Source organism: Amblyomma mixtum, chromosome 7, assembly GCF_055824585.1.
Source record: "Amblyomma mixtum isolate Tamu chromosome 7, ASM5582458v1, whole genome shotgun sequence".
Lineage (NCBI taxonomy): Eukaryota > Metazoa > Arthropoda > Arachnida > Ixodida > Ixodidae > Amblyomma > Amblyomma mixtum.
In genome coordinates, this window is record NC_143018.1 from 101,238,215 (window position 1) to 101,262,553 (window position 24,339).

The following is a 24,339-nucleotide window of genomic DNA, read 5'->3' on the forward strand; positions in this document are numbered from 1 at the left end:
AGAAAAAGATTGAGGCCATCCTTATGTAATCAGTAATCTTTATGTATCCTGTAATCTTTATGTACTTGTAATCTTTATATAATCTGCATGTAATCCGCCCATCCCTCATGTAATGCCCCCGAACCGCGGCCTTTGAGGTAATAAATAAGTAAATAAATAAATAAATAAACAAATAAATAAATACGACATCGTTGGTTACATGGCTGTTTCCGCTCTGACAAAGATCTCAGAATACCCGGAAATAGGATGGTACTCTGTTTAAAACAATACAAAGATCATTTCGCCTTCATAAAAAACTCACAACTCCACAGATGCACTGCCCGAACTCATGTGCAAGTTGCCAACACCATTTTCAGAGAATCGTGTCGATGCATCGATGACTGCTGTTGCTAGCAGCCATGGCAAACTGGGAAAAACGAGTCGCCACTAATATGAGATAACGCAAGGGAGAACAGGACACACAATGGTCTGTGTTCGGTTCCCCCTTTCATTATGTCGTTTTCGCGTTGTGTCCATGTTACCTTGAACAATTAACTCGCCCGTACTTCCTCTCTCGTTCACCAGTAATATGTCTCGAGGCTTGAAGCAAAAAGATAAGCAGAGAACAGTTTTGGTGCAGCTGCAGCGGAAACCGTCCTTCATCAGGGTGAGATGTCTAAACAGAAGGATCCGCAGATTCTGAGTACGAAATGAAGATGGAGAGGCGGAACTCTCTCTCTCTCGCTCTCCTTGAAAGAAGCAATCACGTGACTGAATGGACATAGAGAGCGAAAGAGAAGAGTGAAGAGTGCAAAGCAAGGTGAAAGAAAAAAAAAGGAGGCGAAGGTAAGGGGATACAGTGGAAGTGGAGAGGGGTGAAGCAACTGACCCCTCTTCCACCAACCAGTTGACTAACTGTGATAGGTTTGAAAGTCACTGACAAGACGTAATTAGCCGGCTAAGTTGTTAATCTTATCAACAATTTCGTGATGTCCACAGACGCTGGTAGTATTCTGCCGCAGAAGCCGTCTTCATACCTAAAATATGTATATTATATAGAATGCAGAGCGTCCCAGCTATCCTTAGCCAGGGTTTAAAAGTACGCAGATGCAGTCTAAGAAGACGCAACCTAATGCGCGTTGCTGGCTATTGTATGGAGCAAGTCGCAGTATATTTTGCATTATGATTTATCGCATAACTAGTCGCGATTGATTGACCAACTTTGCAGCACATGAAGTTTAGGAAAACATTCATATTAGACAGTTGTAGAAAGGTCCGCAGAGCGCGCGAATGAAGTTTCATACTTTACAACCACTACATATTCTTCCCCGCTCACTGCGGATGCCCGGTAAATACAAAAAAAAAATAAAACATGCCATGCCCGCTTGCGTGCCGCGATTCTAATACTCCCAAACATTCTGCGTACAAATGAACATGGCATTTAACCAGGTGCGCTACATATTAAAAGGCGACAAGGCAGGGACGCAGGCGCTGGCTGTGCGATTTAAGCCAGCACAAGTGATAAGCGCTGCGCCTGCTTATCGCTATCATGAACCGCCGCGAGATAAGCATATAGCTGGAGTAAATCGCACAGCCAATGCATGCATTGCTGCTCTGTGGCCTTTTAAGCGGCAGCTCACCGGTGTAAATTATGTTAATTTGTACGCGGAATGTTTGAGAGTATTGCAATCGTGGCGTGCACGTGGGCATGCCATTTATTTTTTTTTTGTATTTCGCGGGCATTCTATGAGCAGAATATTCTAGTACATAATAGACAATTCGAAACTATTCAATCGGGAGTTTTGCGGGTCGTTCTACATCTTTCCAATTGCAGTTTTTGAACAACTTGGTCACTTGCGAACTTGGTTAATTGATCTTGACTAATTATGCAATTAAGCAGAATACAAAAGCGCTGTGACTCGTTCCATACAACAGCCAGCCACATTCATTTGCCCACATCGTCTTAGAATGTCTCGGCATATTTTCAAACTGTGCCTAAAGTTAGATGAGACACCATGTATATTGTCGCGTTGTAGTGACGGCAGTCCAGTGGTCAGGAAGACACCAGCCAGTCTTAGAAACGAAGCTCTTTATTTGGGCTGACTTGCGCCCGCAAAAGAACTGGATCACTCAGCGGCGGCGTAAGCAACAAACGTGCTTGTCGGTCGTCGAACTACGAATGCCCACTGCTCGCGGCATCGTGAAGAAGAACTTTGCAGTGAACAAGACAACCTACCTCCTTGTACCTGCAAGTCTGCGCTAAGAACTTCTTCAGGCTTCACACAACGAGCCGACAGCTGGACATCTAAGGTTTTCTCGCACCCTCCGCCGAATTCAATACAAGTATTACAGGTTTCGACTGTCTGCCGATGTCTCACATTATGTGAAAACCTGCCGAGATTTTCAGCGGCTAAAGCCCCCTCCCATCTGACCAGCAGGATTTCTGAGTCCCATCGAGCCGCCCTCAAGGCCCTTTCAGCAGATCGGCATGGACTTGCTTGGCCCTTTCTTGAAGTCAACGTCTGGAAATAAGCGGATCATCACAACAACCGACTGCATGACCCAGAACGCCGATGCGAAAGCCCTACAAAAGCCCTACAAAATCCCTTTGTGGAGTGCATTCTTCTCCGACACGGCGCCCCCGATGTGCTCATCACAGACAGAGGAACAGCACTCACGACAAATGACGCAAGCCATCCTGCATTACAGCCAAACCAGCCACCGGAGGACAACTGCATACCACCCGCAGACCAATGGACTGACCGAGCGCCTGAACAAAACCATCGCCGATATGCTCGCCATATATGTCGATGCCGAACACAAGACCTGGGACGTCATCCTGCCTTACATCGTCTTCGCCCACAACACCGCAGTGCAGGAGACCACCCAGATGACGCCTTTTAGGCTCGTCCACGGTAGGGAGACCACGACCACGCTATACACCATGCTGCCCAACGTTAGCGAAGAAGATAACGTCGACGTCGCCGCCTACATTCAACGCGCAGAAGCAGCTCGAAGACTTGCCAGCAGACCAGCAGCGGCCAGAAAGACCAGCAGCGGACCGACGCTGGAGGGTACAACCTACGTAGACGCAACCAGGAATACGAGCCAGGAGACCGAGTCTGACTTTGGACGCCCAATCGCCGCTTCGAGATGATTGAAAAACTTTTTCGCCGCTATTGCGGTCCGTACAAAGTTTTTCGCCTGCTAGGTGAATTGGACTATTAAGTCGAACCCTGAAGAAATAGCTGCGTCCCAGCGACACCGCATAGGGCCAGAAGTTGCCCATGTCGTCTGTCTAAATCCCAATTATTCGTGATGAAGTACGCTATGTTTCAACACTCGGTGTTTATTTCTGCACAGTTTGTTTTATTTGTTTGTAGTCGCCTTATGTTTTAAAGCATCGGGTCGATACTTCTTTGAGAGAGGAGTAATGTCGCGAATCTTTGTAGTATTTGGTTATTCTGCAAAGCTGCCCGCACGCCGCTTTATCGCTTTGTTTGTGATGCAAAATGCACCTTGATTTAGTTGGATTGACCGGATCCAGGCGGATCGATCCGATTCTACGATGTTCCAGAATGTTCTAGTAACTTTTCACGCTTTATTTCGAAAGTTCGCTATCAGCTTTAAATTCAGGACAGCCGAGAGCGGTGGGCATTCGATTCGACGAGCACCGAGCACGCTTGTGGCTACGCCGCCGCCGACTCATTCCGTTCTTTGCAAACGAAAGTCAGCCTAAATAAAGAGTTTTGTTTAGAAGCCATTTTCTCCGTCTTTCTGATTTTCTGACTGCAGCCACCACTACGTGACAATACCGTCCGAAGAGTAGAAAGATGCTCTAGGGGCAGTATTCTATAATGTGTCCATTTTAACGGGCTGCTTTCTCAGAAAGCAGCCAAATGCGGGCAACACGCGCTGGCAACCCTTTCGCAGATAGCAAAGCCACACTGATATTTGGAGCCGGCCCTTCACTGATTTTCAGTACAATACAGACGTCTTTAAACGTTGGAGTTGGCACGCTTTCTGTGCAGTGTAACTCAAAGTTACTGCTGATGTTCTTTCCAGTGAAGCAACATGCTCACTTGCCCGATTATTGGTACTCCAGCCTATGAATTGTTGTAGAACCAGGATACATTTTAAGATGCATGTCCTGAATGTAGAATAAAGGTGAGATGCAGCATGAAGACAAGGTTTTAAGTTCGCGCACCGGCTGAGTTTATAATCAGGTCTTTTCTTGTTCGTGTAGTCGGATGCCGCAAGTGCAGCGATGTTCAGCAAACTTCCCGAAGTGTTATTATTGAGCGGTGTTCTCCGCCTTTATTTCGCCAGTTTATGTTGCTACCGTTACAACAAAAGTGGCCTTGACCCCGAGGTTCCATAAAAAGTAAATAGCGTATAGTGTATGTTTTGCATCTCATTCCAGGCTTTGGTTCTCGTTTCTGCTGGGCATGAAGACTTGAGCAATGACAGCTTCATAGACCAGGACGAAAGGTACGATCGAGCATGGGACGCCGACTGCTGCAACAGCGACTTCTTTTCGGAGCGGCACGTAAGCATTAGCAGTCTGCTGTCGCGCAGAACAAACACCGACTGTAATCCCCTGTCTCAAATTTTGCACATTCAGTGGCATTAGTAAAAGCGGGGCGGATGGAAGTCCGCGCAGTATTTTTATTGTCATTTCTCATTGTTCAGTGGCCTGTGAGCTCTTCTTTTGCCTAGCATATAGAAAAAGTCGATGTCAGCCCATTGCGAAATGTTTTATTCAGTTTTTAAGTTTACAAGTATACTCAGAATGACCGGGTGCAAGTGAAGAAGCTGTCCTTTTTTGGACTGCGCTCAAAGGCTCTAGAGGTATAAAATTTCAGTTGCACGCTTTCATCTTTTAACTGCCTAAAATATAAATGAGCAAAATGCCTAAAATGCCTAAAATATAAATGAGCACCAACGGCCATGTGGAATTAGTCTATACCCGGAGGATAATTTGTATTAAATTTCCTCTGCAATGTAGTTCAGGTTTCAGCAGCTGACCTCGACGTTACAGGCAGACTGAGGTCACGTGGTGCGTGCGGATGTTGCAGCATAATAGCTGTTTTTTTTCGCGAGATGGACATATATTGTCATGTGTGTTATTTGTGATTATCCACTTAACGTGATTTTCCCCAAGCGGGGCGCCGATCGACGACAAAGTGAAAGAAGCTCGGAGGGAAACACCACCGTATGGGTATGGGTATGTGCCATCTTTTCAAAGGCTAAAAACAACAACAACCTTGGCCAATACCCCCGAGTGGGTATGTGGCATGTTTACTGTGGAGAGGAAGAAGAAGAATCGCTCGTGATGTGGAGAAGAACAAGAAAACAAAACCAAACAAAGGTAAAAAAAATCTAAAAAACTCTCTATGCACCCCTCTTCTTGGCCGATCCCACTGTGTGGGTATGCGCCATTCTATGAGGCGAACAACAACAACAACAACAGCAACGACTGTCTCAGGCGCCTGCTCTCCTGCGGTCCTTGTCCTCCAGTGTCCCCACGACCCGCTTCGTTTGAGCGACCAGTGACATTCTGGTGGAGGTGCCGTCTTATGCGACGTCATCCCCTACCTCCCGCTTCGCAGAGTGCCAGTCCCAGCCCCGGCCGCCGCTCCCTGCTGAGGAGGCCGAGAGACGTGCCACCGGGCGAATTCAAGGACTCGGCCCCGAAGTCGGCCTCCTGGCGCACCTTACCACAAGGTCCGTACCGGCAGTGCACATGGCTCGATGTACCGTGAGCCAAGGCCAGCAGACAGATTCTCCGCCCGTGCATGCCGTGGTTTACCTCCCTGTAGATCCTCGTTCAGCTGTCCCGTTCCGTGGCGAAGCCTCCGAAGACATCGACGACTCGCTTCAGGACCATGAACGAATGGCCTGTCGCAAAGGCTGCCCTGCGGAACATTGCCTGCAGAATTTCTATTTCTGCTCTTGAGGGCACTGCCCGTCCCTGGTACGAGAACCACGAGCACACCCTTACATCGTGGGATACCTGCAAGACACAGCTGCGAGATATTTTTGCTAACCAGCATCGCCGCCAACGCGTAGAGGACCTCCTGCAAGCCAGGCTCAAGAACCCGGATGAAATCATCACTAGTTTCGTCGAAGACGTGTTGCTGCTTAGTGCCCGAGCCGATCCCCGAGCCACCGAGGACAAGAAGGTGCGCACTCTGATGCGAGGAGTAAAGTTCGACATTTTCGGGGGTCTCATTCGGGATCCTCCCACAACTGTGGCTGGCTTTATATCCGAGGTGATTAACATCGAGCGCGCCCTGGCAGCCAGAGCAGATCTTTATTGTCGGCTTGCTGGAGTTTCAGGTGTTTCGAGTCTTTGCGCTGACCACTCGGCTGCTTACCCGGGTGGCTTACCCGTGGACGCCATGCACCTACGCGAGGTCACCCGCGAAGTTGTTAGGGAGGAACTCCGGAACTGTCTGCCACCCACCGCTTGCTCGTCTTCGTCCCCCTTCACGGAGGTAGTCCGAAAAGAAGTGCAACGTGCACTGTTTCCTCGGTGCACCTTCACCACTCCTCCAGAACAGCCCACCGTGACTTACTCCTCCGTCGTCCGTCGCTCGTCGCCGCCACCGGTCGACCCCCCCCCCCCCCTCCAGCCAATATCGCCTCCTGCGCCTGTCTCCACCCCTCGCCTTCAACAGCGAGGGCCAAACAAGGCCGACGCGTGGAGCACCGCCAATGACCGTACGCTATGTTTGAACAACCCGTGACATTATCTCCTAAGTCACGCTTGCTTAAGAGTTGACACGAATGGCAACCACAGAGTTGTGATTATAAATTGTTTACTAGCAACAGGCGTGTTCCATGCCATGGGCCATGTTTGTTATGAATGTCTCACGCAAGAATAAGAATAAAACTAGCAGAGAAAATTTGGATTTCACACAGCTTTAAATAATTTACGAATAATGGACAAAAGATTGAAAAGGTCCATGGCGCTGTTATAGAATTTTGAGAGGGTATGAATTGACAAGATTAACTGAAATCACAGGTAGATGTCAGGGAAGCATAACGCGTTGAGCACTGATAAACAGGCAGACAGAAGAAAAGGGATGCTACAGTGTTGCACATTATCAAAATGGCTCTGAAAGGGGCTGTCAATAATGTTGCGGTATGCCTAAGAAATTAAAGGACGCTTTTTCTCACATATTATCCAGCCAGAATTTTTTAAACGCGTTTTGTTGAAGCTCAGTTATTTGTAGTTAAAATTTGAAATTTCGCGTCTTCGCACTTTTAATGTGGGCGCTCCCTCGCCGGCCCCACCCACTCAGCCCCTTCGCCGGCTTCCGACAAGCGCGGGTGTTCGCTGGTGCGCGGAGCTTCAGGCCGCGGCCATGGTAGCTGCGTGGCGTCTGGAAGAGTCGGCACAACGAACCATTTATTGCTTTTCGCTGGTGATGTAACGAGCACTGCATGACGCGTTGCGCGCAATTTCTGGAAAAAGCTCGGCACCGTTGGTTGCCCCGAGGCCTAGAAACGCGTATGTTAAAAAAATATATTGTAAATGATTGGCTCGCTGTTGAGGTCTTGCACGTGGAATGAACGCTCAGTGACCTCTTCTGCACATAATGCAAGCGGGCTGTAGCAAACACCAAAAACTCTCTTCGGCGACCCTATGATGATTTTTGGTAAAAACTAGGCCTCCAATGTTTTTTAATAAACGCGAGGCCGTCATCATATCGTGCCTTTGCCGATAATTTTTTAGCCACCCTGCATACGCAATGCCTTGCAACCTTGAGCGTGCCAGTGGTTCGGAAAAACCCTAACATTATTTTAATTCATAAGAAAGGAGACGTCAAGGACTTGAAAAATAACAAACCGATCAGCTTACTGTCAGTTGCCTACAAGGTGTTTACTATGGTAATAGCTGATAGTCAGGACAACCTTACACTTCAGTGAACCAAATGATCAGGCAGGGCTTGGTAAAGCACACTCGACAATATACCATATTCACGCTATCAGTCAGGAGGTAAAAGAGAAATGCGCAGGATATAACCAACCCCTATATAGCCTTCATTGATTACGAGAAAGCATTCGACTCAGTGGAAACTTCAACTGTGATGCAGGCATTGGGGAATCAGGGCGTACAAGAGTGTTATCTGAAAATATCGCAAGATATTTATAATGATTGCACAGATACCATAATCCTCGATCAATAAAGCCAGCAATGAAGTTCGAATAAGGAAAGGTGTCAGGCAGGGAGACACGATCTCGCCAATGCTATTCACCGCATGTTTACAGGAGGTATTCGGGTGCCTAAAATGGGAACAGCAGGGGATAAGAATTAATGGAGGATACCTAAGTAATTTGCGATTCGCTGATGACATTGGCTAGCTAAGTCACTCAGGACATGAACTGCAAAGCATGATCAATGAGTGAGACAGGCAGAGCAGAAAAGTGGGGCTAAAAACTAACATGCAGAAAACCAAAATAATGTTCAACATTATAGCAAGAGAACAGCAGTTCGGAATTGGTAGCGAGGTGCTGGATGTAGTAAGAGAATATGTCTACTTAGGGCAGCTAGTGACCACTGGTTCGGATCATGAGAGGAAAATAACTAGAAAAATAAGAATGGGGTGGAGCGCATACGACAGGTTCTCTCAGATCACGAATGGCAGTTTACCAATATCCCTCAAGAGAAAAGTATACATTTCCATTTTACCGGTACTCACCTTTAGGGCAGAAACGTGGAGGCTAACAAAGAGAATTCAGCTTAAGTTAAGGAGAACGCAGCGAGCTATGGATAGAAAAACGACAGGTGTAACGTTAAGAGATCGGAATCGGACGGAGTGGGTGACGGAACAAACGCGCTTTAATGACATCTTAGTCGAAATCAAGAGGAAGAAGTGGGCTTGGGTAGGGCATGCAATGCGATGGCAAGATAGCCGCTGGCCCTTAAGGGCAACGAAGTGGATTTCAAGTGCAGAAAAATGTAGAAGGGGGCGGCAGAAAGTTAGGTGGGCGATGAGATTAAGAAGTTTGCGGGGATATGGTAGCAGCAACTGGCAAAGGACTGGGTTAAGTGGAGAGACATGGGCGAGACATTTGCCCCATAGTGGGCGTAGTCAGTGTGATGATGGTGATGATGACCTCAAACTAGACATTAGTACTTGACATCCTGGGTTGCTGCACATGCAGCAGTTGAAAGCAATGAGTGGTCCAGCAGTGAGGCGCGAGCGGCAGCATACAAGGTAGCAACCGTGCCGTATGCACTTAAAACTTAAGCTCACACACAACTTCCCGCTGCATCCCCAGCCTTCAAAGAAATCGCAAACAAGCGGCGCGGTAAGGCCCTTCAACACCTCCGCTGTATACGAGAAGAGGAGCGTCGTGTTGCGTCTATGGCAGAGGAGCTATCGAGGAGCACGCAGACTCCAGTGCGCTGCCTAGCAACTTACGCATCTCTACCCCGGCAGTAAAGCAAAATGTTTTCAACACTGACTCCGATGAAGGGATGTGCCGTGACTTCCGAAGCCTGGTGATCGCTGCCTACATCATCTAGAAATTCCACGTATAGTTTGAGCTACGTAGAACAACGCTAGCTCGCAGAACTTCCCATTGGTATCAGAGCGGCCACGCACTGAAATTTCCCAGCAACACACGATAGCACACCCTAAGCTCTACTCTTTGCAAGGCTAGGGGGATTTGTGGCGGAAGGCCGGGCAAAAAGCCTTGGAGCATTCGGCGAGGACAGAATTCGCACCCGCTTAGGACGCCATGACAACGGTGGGGCCACACGACCGCTCTTGTGCCTCGAGCAATGCGCATATGAGGACCTTTAAAGGCCGGAATACATGGAGTGTTTTTACCGCGGCGAGTCGTAGATTTTCGCCCGACGGCGCATATTTGATGCCCGGCGTCGAGAAAAACGCCCGCCGCCGCCGATCAGGACCGGCTAGATTTTGACGCGCGGCGTCCGGTGAGACCAGAAGCGACGGCTGAAGCGAGCCAGTAGCAGCGCAGAAAGCCCGCTCTTCCGGTCCTCTGCCTGCCGCCGCCAACATGGCCGCCATGGCCGTCGAGCTACGCAGTGTTTTATTGCGAAAGCAATACTGCTTGCACTTTTTGTTACGGAATTGTTACTGTCGTGAAAATGAACGCTTAATCAGAAATGTCGCTTCATTGAAATGTCGCTTTTTTTGGAGAACACGGCCGAATCTTGGATCGGAATGCCTGCGCTCCCTCCCTGAAGCGAATGTGTCGAAGACAACCGCAGCCGCTGCTGTCCGCGGCTGAGCGGGCGTCCGAAGGTACGCGATGGCATGGATTCGAGCACGCAAATATTTATAGATATTTATGCACGTGCGCTAAAATTCGTACAGTGGTGTCGAAGTGAACACTTTCCTGATTTTAACAGAATGATCAGCGTCGCTGTTCTCACAGACCTCCTTGCACAGTGGTTTTCGCCACTTGTTGATCACATTTGCTTTCGCGTCGAGGGATACGCGGCGGCGCGCCGCCGCTTCTACGCTCCTTGTATCTCCAGCCGGGCGTAGCGCCGCCGCGACGTTTTCTGCCGCGCGAATGTCGTCGAAAAAAAACGTCGCATGTATCCCGGGCTTAATGAAGGACGCATTTCAATAAATCAATGTTATTGACACGCGTTCACGAATTACGCAAGAATTTTGACCACAGAATTACTATCTACTTTCAAACGATCTTGAAAATAGGTAGTTATGCGTAACGAGAGAAATCAAAACGAACCGGCATTTGTAAGTGAGTTTGAGAGGAAAAAGTTAATAGCTAAAATTACATTGCCAAGAGTGAAGGCGGAGCAAGGCAATATGAGAACAAATGTTTAGTCGGGTAAAAAAAATTGGTTGTACAATAACTTCTGGATCATGGACTGAATACGAGCACGCACACAAGACCTAGCACACAAGGCCACACACAAGACCAAAATAGAATCGGTTATATATTGAATGTCCTATAATAATTGCTTCCTTCTCATGATAATCTTAGTTGTTCCGAAACCTTGATAATGGCAAAATTCCTGAGGATGAAGTTGTTCCTCCTGGCTCCAAAATAAGCAAATGTGAGGGCAGTTCTTGTGGGAGCGGTTTGTGGTTGTAAAGTCACGTGTGTGCCTTGGTTTAGGACGCAAAATCGGGCCATGAGAGCTGGTTTTGTACTTTATATTCGAGGGCACTTTTGCTTTGGTCCATTGTTGGTCCGCTCAAAACGGCCGATGATGCCGATGATGCCGAAAAATCAATAGGGCAACAGTCAATTTCCATTTTCATGTTTTCGATCGGAGGGATTTAGCTGTACATATTGCTACGTGACGGCAAGACGATGACATGACAGGTGGCTATGGCATGGTTTAATGGCGGACGGCCCGGCACGAACGCTCCCGTCCGCACCACTGCCGACTTCGTCGTCTTGTGGTCCGCGACACGACTCTGGGCCAGTGACCGATCGTCCCAATCGCGCGAACTAGAACAACGACAGTGACGATAAAACGCAGGACGTGACGATGGGCGTGGTAGAAAGGATGAACAGAGAAGAGAAGAAGATGAAGGGCTTGCCACTGCGGTGGATCTGAAGATGATCGGATGAGCCGTGGGCCAAGAACATTTCGCGCTACAGGTCACCTGGTACTGAGGGTCGACATGGGCAGGGGCCGTGGGTTCACGTGTCTCGAACTGAAAGGGTCGTAGGGTCTGGTCATGGCGGCATCATCAGTTCGTCGTGTCTTCTGGTCGGGGCAGGGGACGGGGCTGGGGGCTGGTGTGTTCTGGTCAGGCGAAGGGGGGGGGGGAGACCGAGTGGTTCGGACCAGGAACACACGGCCGACAACCACGGCAGACGCAGGACGACGAAGCTCCAGGACCAGGATGGCGATGATTCTCCGCACGTCACACGAAAATGTTACGTGATGGCAAGCTGATGAATTACTACAGTAAGGCCTGACAGATGGCTATCGCATGATATAATGACGGACAGCATGGCACAAGTTCTTCCGCCGGCGCCACTGCCCACTTCGTCGTCTTTTAGTCCGTGATAATATATTGCGAAGCTACTGGTGTGATTTTGGAAAATATACTACTGAGACAACAGTGCTAAGAGTTTAGATTAAATGTTAGACTAATGAACCAGTGAGCGTGCTCATTTATATTTATTTTTACCTTAAAACACAATTTGTCGATTGATTTTGTGTTTTCGACATAGTATTTCTGAACGCCACTCGCTACCAGTTTTTGTCTCTGAATTACTGATGAACGTCCCAGAAGAACCACGCTTGCGTAAATTTTCTAGTCTGAAATTAGTCAGCTATTGTAACGTAGAAGCTCTGTCGATTTTTGCTATTGTAAAGGTGTTCTCATCCTGTAAAATCGATTTAAGAAGAGTATAATGTTTGCTAACACTATTCGTGCTTCCAAGAGAGAAACTGCGTCTATCGAATGGCTAATGAGAGCGCCCTAAAATTGCACTAGGCGTATACCAAAACACTGCATGTGTGTGAGCAGAAAACTTCTTCACGAGATTAAAAACATAAACAAAAAATAAAAATGACATGAGAATATAATGCCAAACTACACGTTGCTCGGTCTTATAAACCGATCCGGCAAATTTGGGCAGCGAGCTCCTAGGGAAAACGAAGGGTTCGTAGTGCAGGTCCTCTCCACCTTTCCCTCATTAAAATTCCTTTCTCTCTCTCTCTCTCGTAGTGCAGGCATGAAGATAGCTGTTTCATTTAGACAATACAGTCAAAATGCATTCACTGAAGAGGCTGTTCTCGTGATGTCAAAATAAATTATAGAATGCGGCAATCCGTTTTTTTAAAAATTAATTTAGACTATGTCTAAGCCAATAGCCTAGACAGTAAACAAAACGAATACCACAGAACTGATGACTTCTCGTGTGCCTTTGTTATGGCGCTATGCTAATGGCTAACTAACTTTTAAGCCAAAGGATTTGTAATTTCTTCACGTTCCAGAGAGCGCGAAACCCCACGAGTGGCAGTCATTCGCAACGAAAGAGATCGGTTAGGGTAGCCACGTTGGTGGCTTGTAAAAATTGTTTAATAATGATCTCTTCGCAATATGGAACGGTAATCTCCCTCTCAAAAGGGCTCTTTGTATGTTGTACGTGATGGCTGGTCACTAAATAGAAATAAATCCACACCATGTTAGTTGCACGCTTTAAAGCTATCTCTTAAAACCATGTAGATGGTCATAAAGGGTGCAGAGACCACAGATTTTAACCAACACAGACGAAATACACTTGTACCTGTGCAGGATTGAAGTCGCTGGAATGCATTAAGCGTGCTCCATATTCTGTTCGCATGCCCAGCGTACGCTAACGAACGTGCGCATTATGAACAATGCATGTAGTCCGTCACCCAAGTGCTACCCACAGTGGACTCTGTACTAGGTCCTTTAGGCTGCTACAGACAGCAGCGACGTGCAATGTTATTTTATTTGCCTATTCCGACGCTGTTGGTGTTTTGGAGAAACTCTAAATTGCCCGAACACTTTATCACTCCGCTGCACTTGCACAGAACATGACTTCGGTCTCATCTAAGGAAGCCATCATGCAGAGAACTACTGCGTTGCAACCCGGGCCGCACTCTTTGCTACCAGCCTTCTTACATATTTACTCTCCTATTGCTTCCCCTACGCAGAGTAGCACGTCAGCGAATATTCACGCAGGCTAAAATCTCCGTTTTTCATTAGAGAGCTCCCTGTCTCTCTTTTGGCGTGGCCAGTGCACCATTTACAATAAAAGAATACAAAAGCAAGCGCCTCGAAAGAGTGGCTTGGGCAGAGTTATGCCGTTTAGGGTGAACGCATGTTTAATTTGTATTGTACTGTCAAGATTGCACTGTGTAATTTTTGTTTGCAGAAATATTTGCAGAAGCATGACGTCCCAGCGTCTTCCCAGTCCAATGATGCCATTGTGGACGAAATTTTGACCGAGATCCGTGCGCTGCTGCCTGATGCCAATGAGAGCCACTTCGTTTGCCTGGAGAGAACACTTCGTGAAATGGGCGTGCGTTCCAGAATAGATATGGAGCAAGTCAAACCTGTGGACCTCGTCAATGCTCTTGGAACTCATAAGGCCAACAGAGTGGCGGCGCACTTCAATCGTAAGGCCAAACTCTTAGTCTAACTTTTACAGTGCGAACTGTTCCAGGCAGCCTTCCGCTGCGGACACACACCTGCCACGCGTGGCACCGTAATGTAGCCGCGCCACTTATGACCAGTAAGGTGCTTTGCGCAAGACGGTTAGCGGCGCGGCTTATGGATGGCGTGGCTGCGCCCGCACCGTAGTCGGATGGAGTAGTGGGAGGCATGTAGCCGATGCGCGTAGTAAGCAACGGCAGTCGCTTCACGGCGGTCAGAGAGAGCAGAGGCACAGGCCCACAGCTCGTGCTCTAATGAGTAGACGTGCGGAAAGCAGAGATGGGCCAGGGACGAAGTGTCGCCAGCGTCGTAATAGATAGCTCCGGCGCTTAGCTATAGGCATCAATCAATCAATCAATCAATCAATCAATCAATCAATCAATCAATCAATCAATCAATCAATCAATCAATCAATCAATCAATCAATCAATCAATCAATCAATCAATCAATCAATCAATCAGTCAATCAATCAATCAATCAATCAATCAATCAATCAATCAATCAATCAATTTTATTTTCACGAAAATAAAATATTTAAGGGGGAAAAGGGGGGTAGGAGAAAAAGCTGCACAATAGCAGCTTGACAAAGCTCCAACCACCCTGGCAACAATGACAGCGCTGGAACAGTTTAATTTCTGTTCATTTCACGAAGAACAGAAACAAATCACAATGAAAAAGAAAGTATCTAAGAATAGTCTCTAGTTACACTAACGGTTGCTAACAAACAACTGCATTGTGTCGTTTTTGTTTGTTAAGTGCCGTAATGTCTATATCTTGCTTCGCGAAGTAATTCAGTGTGTGGGGGAGTGTGTATTCAATCATTATATGGTGAGGTAATACATAGCTGTGACGGCAGAAGTTTTAACAGAGTGCGGAGCAGGCCGGTGAAGAGGACTCTTGGCGATATACAGATAAGTTCGAGAGTCTTCGGTAGATGGCGGAGGGGCTGCGATATAGGCACCAGTGAGTACACATGTGTGTAGAGCGCACAGACTGCTAAAACGTAGTTAGGGCGCCAGTTGTGCGGACAAAAGGGCTTCGTTTTGAGAATTTAATGCGTATGAGGCATTACTGTAAGGCATGTCAGGCGGAGGTTGAAAATGCAAAGCCACCGCGGTGACTCAGTACATCGTTATGATGCTCGGATGCTGACCTAAAAGACTCAGGTTGAATCCCGGTTGCGCCGCTCGCATTTCGATGGAGGTGAAATGCTAGAGGCCCGTGTACTGTGCGACGTGGGTGGACGTTAAAAAAAGTCCAGGTGGGTTAAATTATCCGATGCCTTCCAATACGGCGTCCCAGATAGTCTCAGTCACTTTGGGACGTTAAGCCCCATAAAACCGAACCAAAAAGCACTACATCGCGAAATGCATCACATGCATAACATGCCAGATCGCTTGAGCAAAGTTTCACGACTTATGCAATGCAGCGTAAACATTGATTACTTTTTAGGTAGCAGCTGCACGTGGCGACATTTTCAATTCGTTGTTTGTATATGCCTGTTAGATAGATTTAGTGCCTGTGGAGAACAAATTGTTGCGTATTGGTTGATTGATTTGCTATGACTGCCTGTTATTTGATTCGTATCTTCCTAGTATGGTTAACGAATAATTTGGTTCCTTAGCAATAGAATTCAGTCGTTTTTACGCCCACTTCAGAAGGATTATCCTCAGCGTCATTATCTTAAAAAACAGAATGGTTTGAAACACTTCGAGGTCCATTCGACTTCTGATGGCAGTCGTCCTGCTGAGCAAACTCTTGGCGAAAGAGGTTTCACACTCGATGATTCACTGTTTGATTCCGTACATACCATCACCTCTCCAATGGCCTGGTCACCAAGGAGCTTCTCCAACACAGTCCAATCATCGGCATGAAGCAGTTGGTTCGATTTTCAAGTTTCCCTTTTGGATTTTTTACGGAAGTTAGTTTACTTGCTCTCCCTGCCAGCACTCATCTCGAGTGGGGCTTTGTTCTCGAGACATTATTTACGTGATAGCGTACAGAGCTTGTTCGGTCGAAAAGTCGTGGCCTTGACATATGATTGAGAGAAAGGCCTCAGAACGGTGGCGGAAACATTCCCAGAACTTTCAAACGTAAAAAGAAATTTGCCGGCTTACGGGTTCGAAGCGAGGTCCTCTGCGTGTCAGGAGGGCACACAGCGCATATGCCACAAACGGTCTTTTTTTCCCAACATGGTATTCACTACACGATGTTATATATATGCACAAGGGGTTCTTGGTTCCAGCGTGTTAGAGTGTCACCAAATGAAAGGAAAGTGAGTGAACGAGGAAAAAAGAAGCAAAAAGGCGCTGTCGCGTCTACTCTTGAAGGTCCACTGAAGTCAATTCTGAGGTTGTTTTTAATTATTGTTCTGTGCGGCCGATTTCTCTACTAAATCGAACTAAACGTCCTGGCTCCCGCCCCCTTTTTTTGAACTCACCTCCGAAACTATAGGAGGAGTCAACCAACGCATGGAGTGCCTGTTACTCACTCGCGTGGCTGCTTATAGCTCGGTCATCGGCTGAGTGATACGTAAAGCAAGGAGTATACGTTCATTTTTATTTCTGTAGGCCTAATTTTCGGTTGTGCTGTCTGCGACTGAAAGTATTTACTCACGGGAACTTAAAAACAAAGTAAAAACAAAAGAGAAGCCGCCACACGAATGGCTGAAAGGAACTCCACGCGTTGGCTGACTACCTGCTGAGGTGAGTTCAAGAAAAAAAAAAAACGAACGGTGGGAGCCGGAACGTTTAATTGGATATAGTAGGGAAATCGGCTGCACAGGAAAATAATTCGACGTTTCTAAGAATGCTCACAGCATGTAGATTGAGTTTCCGTGGTAAAAAGACGAGCTTAGAATCCTCTTTCGAGCACCTTTAAGGCGAAGCTTAAGCGTCCTCTTAATTTTTAAGCTAATGGATTGTTTATTTCTTCCCAAGGAGTTTGACTACTTTTATATAAAACAGCCAACGCGCTTTGACCCGCTGGTCGTGGATAAGTCTTCTGAAAGAACTGTATTCGTGAACAGAAAACGTGCCAAAGGACGGAGTCAGCGCAGACGGCTGTTCGTGTACTGACAGGCCAGTATGTGGGCGCACAGTGCGAGGACTGGAACTCTGGGTATTTGAGTTTGTAAGAGAGCGATGGATTCAGTGATTAATATTTCTTTGAAATCACTTGAGAACTCATCCAGGCGACTTTCCTCTTCTCTACTCTGTGTGGTTTAAGCTTAGTTAGTTTAATGGGTTTAACGTCCCAAAAGGGGCTCAGGCTATAAGAGACACCGTAGTGAAGGGCTCCGGGAATTTCGACCAGATGGGGTTCTTTAACGTCCACTGACATCGCACAGCGCACGGGCCTCTAGAATTTCTCGTCAAAAGAAATTCAACCACCGCGGCCGGGATCGAACCCGCGTCTTTCGGGTCAGCAGCCGAACACCATAACCACTAAGCCACCATGGCGGCTGTGGTTTAAGCGGTCGAGGTTTTGTCTCATTGTTCATATTGACACGACGACAGCACAAGGGCTGCAATTGGACCTTTTTATGTTCACGCGGTATGCGAACAGAGATTATTTATGTTAGCGAGAGGTAAATACACAGAAAAAGTTAGAGCCGTTTTTTTTGTAGTTGCGTGTGCGCATCGTTGTCGTCATTAACTGAGCATGAACTATTAAGTTTGAATGTACCAAACGTGATTTAGCCCGCCCCTGTAAGTTCCAGGGACACTCCATCGGTCGAGAGAACTGTACGAACAGGCCTGGGGTGCGGCCTGATCTCGGTGAATAGAGCCGACAACGCACTTTCTCACCAGAGCAGGATTTGGCCACCCTGGTGTAGTACTTAGCCGCAACCTTCTTTGAACAGCCCAGTTAACCCGCGGCTCTCAGTCCCTAGTGGCTGGGGCGCAGCTGACCGGGGTGGCAGTCAAACCTGTGACGCAGCGGAGGGTGCTAAGAATTATTGGCTCCGGATAGGCCGCCATTGGAAACTGAACCTAGCAACGTTTAACGCAAGAATCTTATCCAGTGAGGCTGGTTTAGCAGTGCTGTTGGAGGAATTAGCTGGTATTAATTGGGACGTCATAAGGCTTAGTGAGGCTAGGAGGACAGATGAGGCGTATACAGTACTAAAGTGCGGGCTCGTACTGTGCTATCGTGGATTAGCAAAAAAGACGAGAACTGAGGGGGGTTTTCCTCATTACTCAGGATATAGCTGGCAGCATAGAGGAGTTTTATATTATTAACGAGAGGGTGGCAGCTATCGTAATTAGGCTAAATAAGAAGTATAAGCAGAAGGTGGTGCAGGCCTACGCCCCTACATCAAGCCACGAGGACCAAATCGTTGAAATCTTCTATGAAGACGTGGAATCGGCGATGACCAAAGCAAAATAACTGTACAGTGTACTAATGGGCGACTTCAATGCGAAGGTAGGCCAGAAGCAAGCTGGAGACCAGGCGGTAGGTGACTATGGCATAGGTTCTAGGAATAGAAGGGGAAAGTTATTAGTGGAATTCGCAGATAGAAATAATTTACGGATCATGAATACCTTCTTCTGCAAACGAGCCAGCAGGAAGTGGCCGGGGAAGAGCCCCAATGGTGAAACTAAAAATCAAATAGACTTCATACTGTGCGCTCACCCTGGCGGAGTAGAGGATGTGGAGGTCCTCGGAAAGGTCCGTTGTAGTGACCATAGAATGGTAAGGTCTCGTATTAGCGTAGATTTGAAAAGGGAACGGAGGAAACTAGTGAAGCGGAAGTCTATTAATGAGTTAGCATTAAGAGGGAAAGTAGAGGAATTCAGGATTTTGCTGCAGAACAAAATTTTCGCTTTAACTGAGGATGAAGACCGTAATGCTGAAACAATGAACGATCATCTCACAGATATCATTACGGAGTGCGCTGTAGAAGTAGGCAGTAGGATGGTTCGACAGGATACCGGTAAGCTATCTCAGTAGACTAAAGATCTGATTAAGAAACGGCAGAAGCATGAGGACGTCTAACTCCCTAGATCGAATAGAACTAGTAAAGCTGACGAAGTTAATAAATAAGCGCAATGTAGCCGACATGAGGAAGTTTAACATGGAGAAAATCGAGCATGCTCTAAAGAGCAGAGGTAGCCTGGAAGCAGTTGACAGAGAACTAGGCATAGGTAAAAACCAGATGTATCCGATAAGAGACAAAGAAGCTAATGCCATTAGCAATATGGATAAGATAGTTAAAGTAGCCGAAGGGTTTTACACAAATCTATACAGTAGCGATTGCAATCAGAATGTTACTGAGAGAGGCAGTAGCGCACCGCAATGGACATCCCGCCAGTAACTAAGGAGGAAGTAAAGAAAACCTTAGGAGCAATGCAAAGGGGGAAAGCAGCAGGTGAGTACCAGATAAACGCAGATTTGCTGAAGGATGGAGGAGAGACTGTACTCGAAAGACTAGCCACCCTTTTTACGCAATACCTTGTGACCTCGAGCGTTCCTAGAGCTTGGAAAAACGCTAACATTATTTTAATTCATAACAAAGGAGACGTCAAAGACTTGGAGAATTACAGACCGATCCGCTTATTGTCTGTTGTCTACAAGTAATTTACTAAGGTAATCTCTAATAGGATCAGGACAACCTTAGATTTCAATCAACCAAATGATCAGGCATGCTTTCGTAAAGGATACTCGACAACAGACCATATTCCCGCTATCAACCAGGCGATAGGGAAATGCGCAGAATTTAACCAGCCCCTATATATAGCGTTTGTAAGAAACTTTCTTTCCTTTTTCATTATGCCTGATGGCAAACAGCTCGAATAAAAAAAAAAGAGAGTTGGGGTTTGCTGCCTCAGCGGCTAGCGCTGCCGAAGGAGAGGAAGAAGACAGCAGACGAAGCTAACCAAGCTCCTCTGCGCGGTTGCGAACGCCGGCCTGCTGAGCAGCACCGCTGGGACAAGGACTGTGGCCGTCCACACTAACTGTGCGAGTTTCCACATTACACTTGGTGGAGGTGCTGCTTGTTCTCCCCGTGGATCTACGCCACGATGCCCAGGCTACCAGGCTCTACCACGACGTCCGACATCTCGGTCCAACCTGCCCAGCCTGTCATCTGTTCCGGTGCCGTCCGCCAGCGCGACCCGACGATCTTCAGCGGCACTGACGACCCTGACGTAGAAGATTGGCTGGCCTCCTACGAACGCGTGAGCGCATACAACAAATGGGATGACGTCGTTAAGCTCACGAACGTCATCTTCTACTTGACAGACGTCGCCAACTTGTGGTTCCGCAACCACGAGGCGGATTTTACTACCTGGGCTGCTCTCAAAACCAGCCTGACTGACGTCTACGGCCGCCCCGCTGTCCGAATACTTCGTGCCGAACAACGTTTGCGCAGTCGTGCCCAAGCAGAATGGCGAGAATTTCACCAGCTACATCGAGGAAATCGTTGACTTGTGTAAGCGGCTCAATCCATCTATGAGCGAGGCTGACAAAATCAAACACATTCTGAAAGGGATTGAGGACGACGCATTTCAAATGTTGATGTCTAAAGATCCTCAAACCGTCTAAGACGTCGTCTCTTTGTGTCAGAGCTACGACGAGCTCCGAAAACAGCATCATGCCACCCGGCGTGTCATTTGCCCGGACAACAACCTTTCGAGCTTGGCGGTAGGCGGTCCTGCTAACGATCAGCCGACCCTTCTTCAGCACATCACGCAGTTTGTGCAAGAGGAGGTCGCCTGTCAGTTATCGCTGGTTACCTCCCAACCCGCCCCAACGCCATCGCTATCGCCTTCTATTCAGCGTGGGATCCAGGAGCAGCTAGCTGAGGTCCTGCCGCCCACTAATCCACCTCCTCTGGTCACTGCACCGTTGACATACGCTGAAGCAGTCATCCGGCCACGACCTCAGCCGGTTGTCCCGACTTATGCGCCGCCTGTCAACGTGTACCCTCAGCACCAGCTCGCCCCTGCACTGCCACGCACTCACCATCCTTTGCCTCGCACCAGTCCCCGCCCTATGAATCCGTGGCGCACCCCTGATAACCGCCCCATATGCTATGCCTGCGGTCTCGCTGGTCATGTGGCCCGCTGGTGCCGCACGCGCGGATCCGGTCCTTACGACTACGGGCGCTCGCCAACGTACGACGCTTCATTGCCCTCCGTAATGTGTAATGTGGAAACTCGCACAGTTAGTGTGGACGGCCACAGTCCTTGTCCTAGCGGTGCTGCTCAGCAGGCCGGCGTTCGCAAGCGCGCACCCGAGCTTCGTCAGCTTCGTCTTCTGTCTTCTTCCTCTCCTTCGGCAGCGCTAGCCGCTGAGGCAGAAAACCCCAACTCTCTTTCTTACACGTTCATTGATTACGAGAAGGCATTCGACTCAGTAGAAGGTTCAGCTGCCATGCTGACATTGCGGAATCAGGATGTAGAAGGGTGTTATGTGAAAATATTGGAAGATATTTATAACGATTGCACAGCTACCACGGTTCTCCATAAGGTCAGCAATAAAATTCCAATAAGGAAGGGTGTCCGGCAGGGAGACAAATATCGCCTATGCTATTTACTGCCTATTTAAAGGACATATTACGGGGCATGAAATGGGAACAGTTGGGGATAAAAGTTAATAGAGAATACCTAAGTAATCTGCGATTCGCTGATGACATTGCCTTGCTAAGCCACTCAGGACATGAACTTCAAAGCATCATCAATGAGTTAGACAAGCAGAGGAGAACGGTGGGGCTAAAAATTATCATGCACAAAACTAAAGTAATGTTCAACAGTAAAACACGTTTTTGCGCAAGTTGGTAACATTCTTGAATGATACCGGCAGCGAAGAATAGTTTACCAATATCCTTCTAGAGAAAAGTATAGAACAGCTGTATCTTACCGGTATTCACCTATGGGGCAGAAACGTGGAGGCTAACAAAGAGGGTTCAGCTTAATTTAAGAACAACGTAGCGAGCTATGGAGAGAAAAATGGTAGGTGCAACGTTGAGAGATCGGAAGCGGGCGGAGTGGTGAGGGAACAAACGCGGGCGGAGTGGTGAGGGAACAAACGCGGGTTAGTGACATCCTGGTCGAGGTAAAGAGGAAGAGGTGGGCTTGGGCAGGGCATGTAATGTGAAGGCAACACAACCGCTGGTCCTTAAGGGTAACGGTTTGGTTTATGGTTTATGGGGTTTAACGTCCCAAAGCGACTCAGGCTATGAGAGACGCCGTAGTGAAGGGCTGCGGAAATTTCGACCACCTGGGGTTCTTTAACGTGCACTGACATCGCACAGTACACGGGCCTCTAGAATCTCTCCTCCAAAGAAATTCCAGCCGCCACGGCCGGAATCGAACCCGCGTCTTTTGGGTCAGCAGCCGAGCACCATAACCACTGAGCCACCGCGGCGGCATCCTTAAGGGTAACGGAGTGGATTCCAAGAGAAGGCAAACGTAGCAGGGGATGGATGAAAGTTAGGTGGGCGGATGAGATTAAGAAATTTGCTGGAATACGGTGGCCGCAAGTGGCGAAGGACAGGGTTAATTGGAGAGACATGGGAGAGGCCTTTGTCCTGCAGTGGGCGTAGTCTGGCTGATGATGACGATGATGTTAGTTCCAGGTATTTTCGCGCTTGAAATTCGTCATTTGGGGGGCGTGATTGGTATCAGCGTTCCTGGAATTTAGTTCCACCAAGAAATATACGCTTGCACAAACTGCATTTTGTTCACTCATTCGGTCTGCAAATCTCAGCTCGCCAGGTGAAGGCATCATCAAATACTACTAGTGCATTGCATATAAAGGTGGTATATAAAGGCATTGCAAATAAAGGTCCAGGCAGGGAAAGGGCTCATCGGAGGGAAACTTCTCATTACCTCTACGAAGCAGTTTGCGCCTTACGCCCCAGTTTCGAAGAAGAAACACTGATGTTGCCGAGCGCTGTTTGCTTACTCACTCATTGGCTTACACTTCGCGCACAACCTCAGTACGCTTGGGGTTATTTTAGCATGGCAAAGCAACAAGAAATGTAAAACTGTGAGGTCGGGCCTGCGTTTTACTTGTCTTATCTAGGGAAGACTTAACGACAGTTGCAATTACGCTTTCTGCCGCTGCTTTGCGAGGGAGGATTCAAACCCTTCAGATACGGTGAGGTCCACATGTTGTTTACTGTTCATTATGTGCTTTTGTTTTGTCAACAGCTGACTACACGGACGGTTCAGTCTACCATATTCTTGCTGGTGTTGGCAGGTGAGACAGAAATATCTTTCTTTCAAAGCTAATACTCAATTCTGGTGTCTGTTTATACTGTCAGCAGTAATAGACGAAGCGCATCTTAAACAAAACATTGATTGGTAGTCGACAAAGAGAGTTGTGCCTAAGCATATTTCTCGCATCCTATTTCTGTGTGCTTCTCTACCACGCTTTATTATGTCTACCATTGATACTGCTCTTATGATTTAAATTTTGACTAAAAAAGGTCGCTCAGTAAGTGCGAATGGGAAAGCAACGAGAATTCCGGAGAAATGTAGCTTGATTAGAAGCGAATTTTATTGAGCAGCACCTCTAGTTTGAATACAAAGAGAGAAAAGGTAACGTTAGAATGATCGCCCGATAAATACCCTTTTCTAAATGATGACGTTTCCATTGATGCCGGAATTAAAGGAGTGCTGGCATGGTCTGCTTCTAAAAATGCTACATTGTTCTGAAAATCGCACAAAAAATGTTCAGCGCTTTTAAAAACTATTGATCGGTCGAGGGGCTTTAAGAACGGCTTTAACGTTCTCTGCTGAGAGCTTGGAGGAGACCATCTTTCAAGGACATTGTCAGGTTACATAACGCGGGCTTTTATGTGGCTGAGGCAATATGATCCCAAAAGGAGAAAAAATCTATTTTAAATCGATGCCACTCGTAAACGCTGCCTAAATATCATTTTTTTTGCGCCTGGAGAGGACGTAAGATCGTGAAAAAGATCCTCCCTGTCGAATGTAATCTAACTAGAACATTTCGACGTTAGTGTTTATTGCAATGACTCCTTCTTTAAACAAGAAATGAAGATTTATTTACTGCCAAATATTTGTCGGTAGCGACCTATCGTCGGTAGCGAGTTCATCATCTGAGTACTTGGCTGTTGTTATAAGCATGGGTGGATGCTACCCAAAACTATTTCTTCTTCAGGTTAATGTACAGAGGGCAAAACGCATGTCTAGAACACGTTCTGAGCCTGCTTCG

The 24,339-nt window shown here is 47.4% G+C and overlaps 1 protein-coding gene across 1 annotated transcript in view; it reads left to right on the forward strand.

Annotated features, from left to right (window-relative positions):
- The first annotated feature begins 568 nt into the window (after positions 1-568).
- LOC149337021 (uncharacterized) overlaps positions 569-24,339 on the forward strand; it is a 32,311-nt gene continuing 8,540 nt past the window's right edge. Inside the window, exons 1-6 of the mRNA XM_089554304.1 lie at positions 569-646; positions 4,403-4,528; positions 5,592-5,740; positions 5,918-6,164; positions 13,867-14,110; positions 23,310-23,358. Coding sequence (XP_089410430.1) covers positions 569-646; positions 4,403-4,528; positions 5,592-5,740; positions 5,918-6,164; positions 13,867-14,110; positions 23,310-23,358 — 893 coding nt within the window. The remainder of the gene's footprint in view (positions 647-4,402; positions 4,529-5,591; positions 5,741-5,917; positions 6,165-13,866; positions 14,111-23,309; positions 23,359-24,339) is intronic.